General features: G+C 34.1%; 1 protein-coding gene and 1 long non-coding RNA gene across 3 annotated transcripts; one reads left to right on the top strand and one right to left on the bottom strand.

Annotated features, from left to right (window-relative positions):
• Positions 1–543: 543 nt before the first annotated feature.
• LOC106348209 lies at positions 544–11,831 on the top strand. Of its 2 annotated transcripts, none has more exons than XR_002660213.2 (7): positions 544–807; positions 914–1,019; positions 1,131–1,250; positions 1,334–1,948; positions 8,164–8,231; positions 8,865–8,927; positions 11,398–11,831. It is a non-coding gene; the product is annotated as an uncharacterized LOC106348209 (long non-coding RNA). The 2 variants fall into 2 exon arrangements; XR_002660214.2 differs by having other exon boundaries at positions 8,831–8,927.
• Positions 11,832–13,055: 1,224 nt separating this feature from the next.
• Positions 13,056–14,058, bottom strand: LOC111207601. Its single transcript, XM_048759705.1, has 4 exons — positions 14,002–14,058; positions 13,833–13,910; positions 13,399–13,632; positions 13,056–13,292 (listed from the first exon to the last, which is right to left on the bottom strand). The coding sequence occupies exons 1-4, from the start codon at positions 14,056–14,058 to the stop codon at positions 13,056–13,058; spliced, it is 606 nt and encodes a 201-aa protein (XP_048615662.1).
• Positions 14,059–15,436: the final 1,378 nt, after the last annotated feature.

The raw sequence follows: 15,436 nt of genomic DNA, 5'->3' as shown, positions 1-15,436 counted from the left end.
TTCTTTTAAAAGTGAAATTATTTTTAAAATATAATAATTCGTATATGAATATTTTTATTTTATAGAAAACATAAACTTATTACATTTTTTATTGTTATTTTTAAATGAGTATTTATGTTTATAATTCAACTTGATTTTTTAAATGATTTAAATTGGTAGTTTTTCAAATCAGTTAAATATATTATGTTGTAAATTTTTTTGTCGTAGTATATTTTTTAATGTCATTTTTTCAATTTTAAATTGATAATAAAATTGATAATAAAGTATTTATTACTCTATTAATAAAGATTTACATATTTCAATACAAATTTTTCAATAATTATTGAAAGATAAAACTATATTATGAAAGGAAAAATATAATAATCATGTTTATATTTTTGTTAATTTGAACAAAATAAATATTTTGAATTGTTCACAAAAAAAAACACAAAATATTTGAAATTGGACTGAATGGCAAAGGAAACATATTTGTAAATTGGACAAATTTCATTGTCGGCCCAAATAGCCCAAATGTTGTTGATTTCTACCGACAAAATGTGTGGTGTATGCCCCATCCATGTTTAAAAAAAACAAAAAAGAAAAGAAAAAATACCTCTTTCGACGTTTCTTCTCCTTTCTCAGATGTTGAAGCAATTTCCGTGGAGATCTGAAGCTACAGAAATCAAAAATCCATTCTGTTAAATGCTGTAACAATTGCTTGAAGAGGTGAATACTGAGGGTAGCAAATCGTATTTGGAAACAGAGTCAAACCGATGGTTAGAAAATCGGTGGATTCACCAAGGACTTCTTCTATTCCGATCTCTTAAGGTTTCGATCTCTAACTTTTTTTCTTTAGATTATATCTCATCTTTACACATTCTAACATCGATCAAGATTTGGTAAGAATAAATTTCGTAACTGTTTTGTATGTCAGATACGAAATCAACAGTGAGAAGAACGATGAGTTTGAGATGGTTGTCGATTTTGTCTTTTCAGATATCTTTGACAAAGTGTTAATAAGATTTGAAAGACAATAAACGGTAAACATAATATCACGTTTTTAATCCAAAGTTAAGAGTTAATCTGAGATTTTTTAAGCACCAAATATCGATATGTAACATATTTTTTTCTGATTTTCTCCTGCATGTCAGATTGGAATGGTTTATAATAGTCCGAAGAAGATCCGGCGCAGGGGTCAATATCTGATATTTTAAAATTGATTCGGAAACATCTCTGCAAAAACAACAGCCAAATAACACTGGAAACAAATAGTAAGATTCATCTGACAATTTCTATTTCTATTAGATGTGTTAACTGTTTGTTTTGTTATTAATCTTATCATCTATTTTTTCAGGAAAAATATATTTTTGAAGAATTATTAACCAGTTCCAGGTACAAAGATTATGAATTTCATTCTTATAAGAAGATAACAATCACTTTAATATTAAAGATAAGTTATTTTTTTAAACTTTGTTTTCTCTTACATCAGTATATAATTTGTGTTTCATCTACCAAAAAGAAATAAAACTTTTATTGGGTTTTGTTTGCAGGAGAGATAAAGAGATGATTCAGAAAGGAACTAATATCATAAGTACAACATACCTGAAGGAAGATAAGTTTTACAGACTTTGACTTGCATTTTAAACTCATGTTGTTCTTCAAAAGTATCAACTGCAGGCTAATGTTGGTTACTATTTTTTTCAATCTCTATCTGACAGTTGTATAATGATGAAGGACATGCGCCAAAGTACAACCAAAGCTTTACAGTACAAAAGATAAGTCTCCGACTATAGCTTTATTTTATTTGGTTATAAATGAGAGAACATTGTGTATTTTTTTTAAGATTTTAATGCGATGATTTAACAGTATAGATACAATTCGTGTTCAAGTCGTGCATTGGCATCTTTAGAAACAGAGCTGTATTGGGAATTGGATGACATGGGACAGAGATAAAACACTTCATCAATACGTAAGTGCATATTAAAATCTTAAGTTGGTAGTGATTAGTCTTGGAACTGAAACTGGTAGCTAGGAAACAAACCTGAAGATTGTTTGATGAATGTTGATTGAAGTGTGGTATTTGTTTGATGTCAATTTGTTGAAGTGCTTGATAATAGTGTTCATATTCCAGCGAAACACTTATTGCAAAAAAAACAAAATGTTCTTGAAACGATTGTTTTGTTTAAAAGTAAATAGGAAGCAGAATCAAATAGGTAGTACAACATCACAAAAAAACACATGAAAAAAAATAATCAAAGATTTGCGAATATCTCTTTAAAGACCACATTCATTGTCTGACGTTGAGGCTTGCCTTCACCGTCGACAATCAAAATCTTCAATCCTTTTTTAGAAGTCACTCTACAAATAGCCACATATTGCCACATCAATTGGTAGTTGTCTCCTCCTCATTTTGAATGGCAGCTTTTTATCTGAAGGTGTTATAGAGAGTCTAGGAAGAAGCACAATTCGACCAACCTTTTCTCCTGTGATGACTTTTGCCTTAATCATGAAGTCATACATTTCTGTAATCTGGAGTCTAGTTCCATTCATTAGTCCTCCTATAGGGTCAATATTCCTAAGCAACATCACAGGACACCCTATCTTCAATCGCAGACTATGGTTAGGTAAGCCTGAAGCATTGATTTTGTGCAGAAAATCTGGAGTAAGAGCCTGGTCTTTCTTAGAAAACATGTCTGAAGAGTCTATAGAATCAGAGCTCAAATAGAACTTTTCCTCACCTGCATTGACAACGAAAATTAAATCTTATAGCAAACACAAGCAAAATCCAGAATTGAATTATTTAGAACAAATACGTAGGCAGAAAACAAACCTGGCAGCTTGTCCAACATGCGCTGATTAATCATGTTCACATCTTCATTAGTAGGACAGAGTATTGCTCTTTCTTGAAAAAACTTTGGCTCTCTATTCTGCTGTAAAGAAACAGCATCCCCATACACTGCGTTGCTTATAGCTTCTATTGGATCATCAGCATCAAGAATCAAAAACTCATCTGGAATAGTGATTAGAGCTTCCCATCATTTCCATCACCAATCTTTCCATCGCCAACGTCTAAAATCCACTGTGAAAACTCTTCCAATTCTTTTGCATCTTCAGGTGTGAGATCATTTGACATTAGCCTCATGTTCTTTGTTAGCTGCAAAACTTTAACATGCTTCCAGAGATAAGAAGAATTAAGAGACTCCAAAACTATTTCAGGCCTTCCAGCTCTATGAATAACTGGCAGTACTTGTCTAAAATCCCCACCCAAGACAACTACTTTCCCAGCAAATGGTATGTTATTTTTATTTCCAACGATGTCTGTCATGCTTCTATCCAAAGATTCAAAACAGTGTTTACTCATCATTGGAGCTTCATCCCAAATGATAAGAGAGGCTGCTTTCACCAAATTCGCCTGATCAGTTCCTGGTATCAGATTGCAAGTAGAAAAATCATCTGGATTTATAGGAATTCCAAATCTAGAATGTGTTGTTCTTCCTCCCGGTAGCAATATAGAAGCTATTCCACTGGATGCCACATTCAAACAGATTTCCCCCCCTGTATCTGATAGCAGCAGAAAGCAGCTTCCACAAGAACGTTTTACCTGTTCCACCAAACCCATACACAAAAAAACACACCTCCTTTCTTAGTGAATACAGCATCCGTAATCTCATCACAGATTTTCCTTTGCTCATCAGTGAGTTTTGGAAAGTCACGATCATGATCAGCTTTTAACTCCCGGCGGTCGTAACTGAGCTCATCCATAATCAACACATGTTCATATATACTTTCTGGGATTGGTTGTGGCATAGACAACCAGTTCGCCAAAGAAGTTCCATTACTTTTTAGAATCTTTTCAATCTCGATAAGGACTGCTTCTTTTTTTTCCTCATCAGATAAACAAAGATCTGCGTGTATCACAAAAAAAATTAATTATTGAACGCTGGTGATTTTGCAATAGAATCCACGCTAAGAGTTAACAAATTCAAATATATAACCTGGTCGATGTAGTTGCTGTCTTCGTTTATGTTGAATGTCCTCACAACGGAACTCCCAAGTCTTCTCCCAAACATCTTCAGGCTTAGACAAAGTACCAGACATCACCATGATCACAAATGCATGGCGCAAATATGATGCAGAACCAGTAAAACTTGTCCTCACGATGTCATCTATATATTCCTGATCATCTTCAAGAAGTCCTCTTGCAAAACATGTCTCTTTATATCCAGGATAAAGAACACCGTTAAATGTTTCTATGTCCTCAAAAGAAGTAGGACCTCTGACAATTTTTAGCAAGACACGCAAGTAGAAACCTTGTTCAATCTTTCGTGGAGCATAATTGATTCTCCCAATACTAAATCCTTTCTTTCTAAGATGAAACTTTTTATCCTTTTTATTCCAAGTGAAAATTGTTGGAATTTCAGCTAAAGTGAGGGACCGAGCAACTTCACTGACCTTGCACAATTCGAACCAGCCCATAAACATGGTATTATCGATAAGCTTTCGAGTGGTAACTTCTTCGTATGTGTCATCATCCTTAAAAAAATGATTGGTTTTCCTGGTAGGTGAAATTGTATTCTCTCAACTGGTGTTGATCTGTAATGTATTGGGAACTGAAAGATCCTCCAACCACCTTCCCTTGCTGAGACATATCTGTAACAAGATTTTGATTCATAAATGAACTTTCAAAGAATTTACAAAACCATAACATAAGCCATACGAGTCTTAGGCTATCATTTTTACCTGCAGTTAAAGAAGTCTTTGATCTCATTTTTACTTTCTTCGTTTGAATCTGCATTTGTGGCAGTATGGTCCTTGGGCACACTGTTATCTGAAAATAAGAAACCAAATTCGTAACTATAGAGATGTTAAAGAAGTACTTTAAAATGCACAACGATCACAGCAGTTTAAGAAATACTTCAACTGCACAATAATCACCTGGAGTTACATAACTATTTTCTTTAGGAGCATTCTTATCGGGAGGTTCAACAGCAACAATAACACGATCTTGTCCTTTATTAATATACTTGAATAAGTATTTTATAGAACCAGTCTGATTGCACCATTCCACATTAATGTGAGCTCGATACTGAAGAGACAACTCCTTGTTATATGGTATGACATATGTGTTGTCACACTTGAAGTCTTTTTTTTCTATATAGCCGTTCCCTTCTTTTCTTCTTCTATAAACCGGATAACCCTCCTTGTTCACATATGTTTTTTCAACATGAATCTTAGGATATTGCTTGGAACATTGCCCATTCTCCATGCATGGGGAATTCATGTTAACAGCTCCACAAGGACCATGAATCATCATATCCTTAACTACTTCATAAAGCTCTGGCTCTTTCTTTATTTGAAATTTCTGCTGAGATGATTTTGTCAATGTCATCGGTTGTAGAAATTGTGGATTTAGGATGTATGAATAACAGAATGTGTGCATGGGGTAGACCACATTTCTGAAATTCAATTGTATACATTGCTGCCAGAAAAAAAAAGAATCAATTAGAATAAGAGAGGCTAAAACATCACGAAATGTAGAAGGATCAATTGGTCAAGAATAAATCACCTGAAACAGTCTTGGCCAAAAGTTGCTTATCTGTTAAATCTGTCATAAGAGATTCCAATTTGATTTTAAACAGTCTGCACAGAATTTCGGGTCTATCTTCAGCGGCCAGCTTTCTTGGTTGTAAATACCTGGTGACTTCAGGCCATTATGGATTGCATTTAAAAGTTATAAACAGATCAGGAAACCCAAAATGTCTACAGATAGCCATTGCATCTAAATACATGTTCTTCATGTATCTTGGTCCTCCTGTGAATGAGACTGGTAGCAAAAATCGACTTCCTTGCTCATGCATATATGTTTTGCCTACATTTTCAGCTTGTTGGATAGAGTCATAGCTGTCTGATCTGAGGCTTTTTTGGTTCATCCTTAGATAAAATAACCGGTTTGACTCAATAGTAGTATAACCATCAACCAGAAATTGTTGAAACAATCTTTTATAATGCAGTAGAGTATGACACTCATTCTCTCTTTCCTGTAAACGGAAAACATACCACTGTCTCATGCTGATTGTCTGCCTCTTTAGTTTTGCTGTTGCATCTGTTCCTCTCTTTTTAATCCCTAGTCTGAACCCATCTTCACCGTATGTAAATATGAAAGGATATTGAAGAGCTAGATAAGCAGGATGAATTTCACTAATCCTTTTAAGTCATCCAGTTTGTTTCTCTTGCAACACAATATCTCTTTTATCCACGTCCAAATTGAAATCTTAAGGAATTAGTGCAGCTACTTCAGATGCAGTGGGAGTGTCATATGTCCTTCCATCTTTCTCTCGATTACTAATAATACGCATATGAAATGTCTCGTCAGGATTAGTGTCAAACCAATCACGAGCTGATCTAAATTGATGAACATATGGGTTGCACTCGTCTAGCATAGCCATTAACGTCTCTATAACTTTCTTCCGAAGTTCCTCTTTCCTTTCCTTTTCAGTTGATTTCTTATATTTCCTGCGAAAATACAAACATGATTCCACAGATTAGTTCTCACATGTTGATTATTTAACTTCATAACTCGAACTGATTACAATTGGAAAAAAAATTACCCAACAATACCAGCTCGGTTAACTATCTCATTTTCTGTGTCGACAATATAAAGCTGACCAAACTTAGCTGAGTCACCGTCTGATGGTTTTAGACTACCCATCAAATGGTAGTTCTCTCCTTGTAACTGAAACATTTGACGACCAATACCTTTTGAACAGAGCGGTCCACTTTCCCACCAAGAGATGTAAATGAGAAAACCATGTTTATAACTCTAATATTTTCACGAAAATATCTACTCATTTCATCATCCTCTGTCAGCAATCTTCTCCACCTTGATAGCTTTTGACCACAGTTTCTTGGTGTGCGAAGTTAGATCTGCTGGTGGGTCAGTCCATGCTTCCTTTCGCTTTGTTGATGGTGTGGACATCCCATCAGTGTGTTCTTGACTCTCAGTGAGATCAACAGATACCTAAAATATAAAAACAATAATTAACTCGTAATTAATAATACAAAAGATTCATGTATATGAAGTCAAATTACTGAAAAATAAGCATACAATCATACCTCTTCACCACTTGTAATAGTCAATACTCCATCAGATTGAGAATTCTCTAGATTGACTGAATCAGTTAAAGCAACCATTCTGTCTTTGAATTTTTTTTTCAATCTTGTAATCTCAGATCCATACAAAACATGTTCTTTTTCAACTGAAATTCCAAATGTGAATGTCTTTCCAACAACAACAAGGATGGCGTCAGGCAAATCTGTAGGATCCTCAAGCTTAATTAAAAAACAACAATAAATTATATTAGTAACACACTCCAAGTATATGTCACAAGAGGGAAAAATATCAATAATACACAGTTTTAAAATCACACCTCATCAAATGATCCGTTCAGCAATTTTTTTGCCGATTCAACAATCATTCTTTTGGCAATGAGATCAAGAAGCATCAATTTTGTTTCTCCTGTATCATCCTTAACCATCAAATGCAGTTTAAACCTACACACAACACCAACAAATAAGATAACACAAAGTGAGAGTCGCATCTTGATTTGAACCAGTTACCAATCGATTAAAAATACTCACCTTGGCGACACATTAGAGACATTTTCTTTGCACACCTCACACCACCAGAGGTGGGTAGTTATGTCTTTCCCATTAAGAGTTTTCACCAAAGTGCCCACTTTTACCACCTTTTTGTTGCATATGCAACAACCAAAGTAATGCCAACCCCAGTCTGAGTCAGTTGCATAGAATGTGCAGATGACCAAGCACTTTTCAACCTGCTAACCAAATGCCTTGTCAGTGTATATTATTTTTTTCACAAGAAAAATTCTAAAATATGAAGTCCCAAACCTAAGTTGAATCAAGTAGTTCACGAATGGTTCTTTTTGGAAAGAGTAACCATTTGTCTCGCTTGTCTTGGATACTTCTCACATCATCCAACTCAAGTTTATCATCATTAGACTCCCAGAGGGCAAGGGGTTTATCCTCGTCAACAAACCTAACACATGCGTATAAACAACATAATGATTAACAGTTAAAGAAAAATCAAAATTTGCTCTTGTTAAAATCTATAAGATGAAACAAAACACCACATTTGTTTGAACGCAACAGTCTCTGGAATTGCAGGATTAATCAAGAGCAGTGATGCCTCAAATGCATTGGTGATTTGGAGTTCACCTGCATCGAATATATAGGTACGTATATTATAAAACGGTTAATATCCCAATTGAACATTATAATTTAAAACTTCTTGCTTTTGATAGATAAGAAAAGAGTATACCTCTGTATCTCCCGATCTTTGCAAACCTGATTAGACATATGGGTTTCCCCTCTTCTTCTTTACTGCAACCCTCATAAAGGATCTAAGAAAAGTTGCCCCAGAGACAACATGGAACACGGGAGTCACTATAATTGAAAATAGAATATGTATTAAACTAATATAAATTAGATAGGACATAAAAATATATATAAACTTTCACAAAAATACTTACTTGATGTCGCGAAGTGTAAACTCCACTTTCCTTCTTGGATTCCCTGCGACTTGGATAGTTTCAAGCTCTCCCAATTCCATAACCTGACCAATCACATCTGCAAAATAGTTTTAAAAATCAGCGGTTTCAGTTGGTCAAAATGTAACAAAACACAGTTACTAATTTCTAAATTACCAATGAGAAAATTTGGGTTGAGTGATCCACTCAAAACAGACTGAAAGTCCACCAAACTTAAGAACATGTCTTCATTCACAAGAGGAGATCTCGTGATTGTTGTATTCTGAACGATACTCATTTTGAAGGAATGATCGGTTGATCGATAGGATCCATTTGCAGGACTGAGGTTGAAATTCTGAATCCACCTCCATGCGCCAACATGAAGAAGGCTTTACTCTCCATGTAAGTCTTCTTGCAAGAGGCATGGATTTTATTTCCCTTGTACATGCATTAAACATTCATTAACAGACGGTTAGAGAACAAACAAAAAACTATAGAATAGAGTAAACACTACTCCCTCTGTTTCATTATAAGTGTCATTTGAGACTTTTGCACACAGATTAAGAACTCATTTAATTTTGCATGTTTTCCATATAAAAATGTTATTACCCATACACCTACTCCTATTTCAACCAATATAAAAATAAACTGCAGAATAAAGTTAATAAATTGTGCATCGAAATACTAAAACGACACTTATTTTGCAACGAAAGTTTTTCTCTACAACGACACTTAATATGAAACGGAGGGAGTATTAAAATAAAAGCACTTTAAAAAACAAAACTCACATTTTCATCGGATAGCACAATCTCAAGGGTGTCCCCGTGCACTGCGTTGTATTGCTTCCAAGAGTGCAACACTTTCACATGCACTTTCCAACCACTCTTGAAGGGTTTCACATCTTTCAAAGAAGTGACTTGCAAAATTGAAGACATTTTAGGTTATTTCGAGAGTGTAGGTATGATTAGATGTGAGAAACAATAGAGGATGTTGTGGTGTATATGTAGTGTTAGATTACTTGATGTTCACTAAAGGTCGCCAAGAATAATATATTGCATATTCGAAGTGATCAGTTAAGGAAATCCCAAGAGTAGTAATCAAGCAAAAAAATATTTTAGGTGATATGTATCCTTGATGGCCAAGTTAGCGAGATTTTTCTATTTTGTTAGCAAAAAAAAAAGATTTTAGGTGATATCTTCGTGAATACTATAGACTTTAACTAAAGGAAACCGGTAGGATTGCATATTGTTAGCGAGATTTATGTATCCTTGATGGCCAAGTTAGCGAGATTTTTCTATTTTGTTAGCAAAAAAAAGATTTTAGGTGATATCTTCGTGAATATTATAGACTTTAACTAAAGGAAACCGGTAGGATTTCATATTGTTAGCGAGATTTTCTATTTTTATGCATTTACATTTCTGTTGGAATAAAGTATATTCATAATATCATAGATGTAAAACAGCTCGTAACAACTTTAAATTCGTTATTAAAAAAATTTAAAATAAGCATATGATTTTTCTGTAATTAATATCGGCTTATAAAACAAATCTTATCTACGGTTTCACCATTTTATTTTTGACAGATACTAATTAGTAAATGATATAAAATGAGTTTACGGTTTTTATATTGTATTTTGGGGTTTAGGGTATAAGGAAGAGAACCTAAAGCATAAGTAGTGTAATGAAAATGGTGAAGTGAATCCTAAACTATTATTATGGTTCAGCTAATGTATTTTGGAAATTAGTTTCAACTTTTTCAGATTAGCACTCACTTAGTAATATTATGTTTCACTTAATATAAATACTATATTTCACTTAGTATAAAGTATACAATATATAGTACAGATGTATTAAGCAAATTCACATTTTTAGAAAACGTGGGTTGACATATTAAAATTAGACAGTGGACCTATTTTAAAAGATATTAAAACGTTAGTGTGGGCTTTTAAAACAGATCAGGAAACTTTTCAAAAACTTAGTCGATGCCCATTAAAAGGGACGCTTTCTTTGTGTAGTATGACTACCCTTAATCAAATAATCAATGTCTTTGCAAAAGTAGCGACAACCCCTAGGCTATATTTGCGAAGTGATTTTACCACATGTCATCTTTACAATCAATTTCACAAAACAAATATGACATGGCTAATAAAATTGACGACATGGTTTTCGGAAAAATATGACATGGATAATTTCATTTAATGTTGATTTATATTTTTGGCAAACTTATTAGAATATGGTAATAATTCATATATTACATTTAATATGGATTTTTTTTTTGTAAACTTTTTTAAAATATGGTAATAGCTCATACATCATCTTTAAAATAAATATATTCATATATAACATTTTAAATTTCGAAATATTATTATTTTTGTATAATTATACAAGTTGTATTACTAAAACTTTCAAAAATTTCTACAATTTTTAAAAATTTAAATATCTAATCGTAAGATCATTAGTTTTTTATATGCCTACAAATTTTATAAATATTGTTTAGGCTAAATTTTTGATAATTATATAATGTTATATCATTTTTATTAGTTTTATACAAATTAATTTAATATATATCAAATATATATTAAATATTAGTAAGAAAATAGTAAATCTATAATATTTAATGATATTTATTTTTAAATATAAGTTATATTTAAAAAATTTCTCACCGCACGTGGTGCAGGAAAACACCTAATTGATAGTAAATAAAAAGGTAGAATCCTATTTTAATAGTATAGATATGACTTCTAGTACGGTAATGGTATAGACTGGCTACATGAAATATTTAATAAAGTATCTTCTAAAGTAACAACGATGAAATATTCTTACACATGATTCGCTTCGTATTCCAAACTGAAATTTACTTTTTTTTTTAACAGGAGTTTCAAAGGCGACCCGTAATCCGCACGTGGTTTCCGTTTGTCCAAAGGCCCGTAATCCGCACGTGGTTTCCGATTGTCAACCATCTAATCCCCTTGGCCTGGAACCAGCCGGCACTAATACCCATTACCCAAGGACCCGGCACCAACGCCGCGTTAACTTTAAACTTGGGGTGGGCATAAAGCATTCCGTGACCACAGGGAGTATCGAACTCGGGTCCGTATCGGTTGTGGTAACTACCTCAAGACCACTAGCCCACCACTCCGTGGTTCTGAAATTTACCTTATGTTGGACCATCTGATTAACCTCATTATTTTAGTATGTATTGTTACATTATTTATCTTTTCGTTTTTTTTTTTGAACTTTGAAGGTGATATAGAGTCTGAATGTTTTTTTTTTTTTGAAGTCATTTAAAACAAACAATATTTATACTTTCTAACTCTATATGTAAATTGTAAGTTCATGGTGAAGGAAAACAATTGAAGTCATTTAAAACAAAATTAAACTTAATCCTTCTATCTATCTTATGTGTAAATCATAGTTAAACATAAGAAGCTTTAGTTCTAACACAATTATAGTCTTTTATATACATACATAAAAAGAATAAGCAAACATACCTATATATAAATACATAAAAATAACATTAAATTACGACATCGAACTAAAATTGTCATGTAGAAATAGGAACACCCTCCTAGACTCATATACAATCATTTCCTACAAAAGTAAATATACATCTCACATAAATATCAAAATTGCATGTCGCCACAACCTCGATTAATTAAATTCAATCATACTGCAGAACTATAGCTGCTTTTGGTGCCGCGTCTAGCTTACCTTTATGGTTGAGAAAATGGATGAGACATAGGATGAACATTAGCAAGAGAAACGCTCCAAGCACTATAGCCACAACCACACTCACACTACAAGAAAACAATGGTATTCCAACGACAAATATCGTCGGTATGTCCTCGGAATAACGGTATTCCGAAGACATACCGACGAGAATGGTCGTCGGAAATTTCTCGTCGGAAAATAAAATTTTCTCGGAATTTCCTCGGAAAATTTCGAGGAAATACCGAGAATTAAAGATTCCGAGGACATTCCGAAGAAACATTTCCTAGGACTGTTCGTCGGTATCTCCTCGGATATTTCCGATGGAACGGTCCTCGGAAACATTCCGAAAGAAAAGAGGTATCGGAATATTCCGACGAACTTTGGCCGTCGGAATATTCCGAGAAACCTTTGCCGTCGGAATATTCCGAAGAAGTGTATCCGTCGGGATATTCGGAGGAGATATGCCCTCGGAATATTTCGAGGAACTACGGCCGTCGGAATATTCCGAGAAACCTTTGCCGTCGGAATATTCCAAGGAAGTGTATCCGTCGGGATATTCCGAGGAGATATGCCCTCGGAATATTCCGAGGAAGTTGTCGTCGGAATATTCCGAGGAAGTTGTCGTCGGAATATCCCGAGGGATACACTTCCTCGGAATATTCCCAAAAATAATTTTTTTTTAAAATTAAAAAATTTATCTTTTTTAATTGAAATTCGAAAATATAAAATTAAAATTGAAATAGAAAACATATTAGATAATATTCAAAGTTGTACATACCAAAATAAAACATTCAGAGTTTTTGAAAAAAAAAGAAAGAAACTACGAGAACTGCTCGTTCGGGTACATCCTCTTCATCATCTCCATCATTTGCTCGTTCTGCTTCCTCGTTGCCTCCCATCCCACCTCTTGATCCGCCATCTTTTGCTCCAACGCAGCTATGCGGTCATCTTTGTCCTTCAACTGGTCCATAAGCACTTCTGGATCAACACAGGGCTGTGGTGCAGAAAGAGGAACCGACCGGGCTCGACGACCCAAACTGACCAAACGTCCCTTCTTCTTTGGAACCGACTGAAATAGAAAATAAACAAATTTAAATAATAGAAAAGATGATAAAATGAAAATAAAGAAATAAATGAATTGAACTTTTTTATAAAGAACATACCGATTCAACGATTTCGATGGTTCGAATCCGGGACAAGTTGGTCGAAGCCGTCGAAGTGGCGTCCAGGTCGGTTTGAAGCTGAGATAGACGGGTCTCTTCGTCTACCTTCTGAGTTTCGATCCGGCTGAGCACATCCCTCACAACACCATCATCAATCTCCCCGGTGTGCTTGTTGGTATGCGCCGTCTTCATTAGGACGAAATCATCAACCGGATCGCCATCATTTTCATCCGCCTTGAAAAAAACAAAAGTTAAACAAACATTAGAAATTAGAAGAAATGCATAAAAAATAAAATAAAAATACTTAAATAATTAAAAAAAAAGATTGAACTTACCAAGCGATCCCCCAGAGTGGCAATAGTCTGGGCACCCAAATTGTGCTTGTACATGCCCTTCCCGCCACGATCGCTCTTGCGGTTGGAGGAGTTGGTCACTGAGGTAGCTTTCGTCTCGTCCTTATCCCAATGCACACACAACTCCTCCCAGACCGTGCTGTTGATCGACTTCGGGACCTTTTAATAAAAAAAATAAAAAATAGTTTAATAAATCCAAAAATAGTTTAATAAATTCAAAAAATTGTTTAATAAATTAAAAAAAAAAAACCTGGTTGATGAGCCACTTCTGCTTCCACTCGTAGATCTGCTTCCCATAGTTGTCCATATCTTTATGGACGAAGGCGTCACGGATAAAGTTCGTGTGATTGGGATTCCAGGTGAACTCTTGCTAAAAAAAACACAAATTGTAGAAATTTTATATTAAAGATTAAAAATATAAGTTAAAAAATTAGAATACTTACCGCAAAACTGACGAAACCACATCTCCTGGTCCTCGGCAGGGAAGTGAGTGAAAGTCGGATATCCCTTGCTGAGGTTCGAGTACATCATATTGTTGATCTATGCGCTGATCACATTCCTGGATCGGTTGAACCTAATATAAGAAACAAATTATTAATAATGAATCAAATTTTAATGAAAGGAAAAAAAGGACTTTTAATTACCATGTTTGACGTCGTCCCTTTGGACACGGAGTGAGATAGGGAAGATGCTCACGTCCGGGCTGTTGAACCAACTGGGCAACACTCATCACTCCCGGAACGACTGGAGGAGCGGGAGGGGGTGCAGCAACGGGAGGGGGTGCAGCAGCGGGAGCAAAAACCGGAGCGGGAAATGAAGAATCCCGGCAGTGGCTGCTCGACCCCCGAGAGTGGCTGGACGAACCCTGAGAGTGGCTCCCCGTACCACTACGACCTCGTGGTGAGGCACGACGAGATCGAGACCGGGTCTGATCACCAGTAGACCTGTAAATTAAAAAAAACATATTTAAAAATAGTTTTAATAAATATTAATTGAAAAAATATTTAAAATTAGTTATAATAAATATATAAATTAAAAAAACATATTTAAAAATAGTTTTAATAAATATTAATTGAAAAACATATTTAAAAATAGTTTTTATAAATACAAAAAATAATAAAATATTGTTTATAAATCAAAAAAATGTTTTATAAATACAAAATTAGTTTTAATAAATATAAATATTTTTATAAATATGAAATCATCTTTCATAAATCCAAAAATCAAATTTATATACAAAAAACGTTTTGTAAAATCTAAAAAATCGAAATTATATACAAAAAATGTTTTGTAAAATCCAAAAATCGAATTTATATACAAAAATCGATTTTATAAATACAAAAATAATAAAAAAATTTATAAAAAAGTTCTAAATCAATTCAACACAACAAACTATCCAACCAAATCACAATTCTAAACCTATTACACAACCAAATCACAATACAAACCAATCACCCTAACAAAAATCTATCAAAAAACTTCTAAAATCATCAAATCTACATAAAAACCTAACAAATAGAACCTAAGAGAGTGAGATAGGGTCCTTACATGATTTGTGTATGTTTAGAGAGGATTCGCCGGAGAGATCGTCGCGAGAGAAGGGGGAGATCGCCGGAGAGGAAGAAGAAGTGTTTCGTCTTTATAAAACCTAGGGTCCGACAGAAACTATCCGTCGGAATTTCCTC

This window comes from Brassica napus, chromosome C6 (assembly GCF_020379485.1).
Source record: "Brassica napus cultivar Da-Ae chromosome C6, Da-Ae, whole genome shotgun sequence".
Classification (NCBI taxonomy): domain Eukaryota; kingdom Viridiplantae; phylum Streptophyta; class Magnoliopsida; order Brassicales; family Brassicaceae; genus Brassica; species Brassica napus.
Note: the sequence above shows the minus strand (reverse complement) of the source record. Positions and strands in the feature narration are given on the sequence as shown.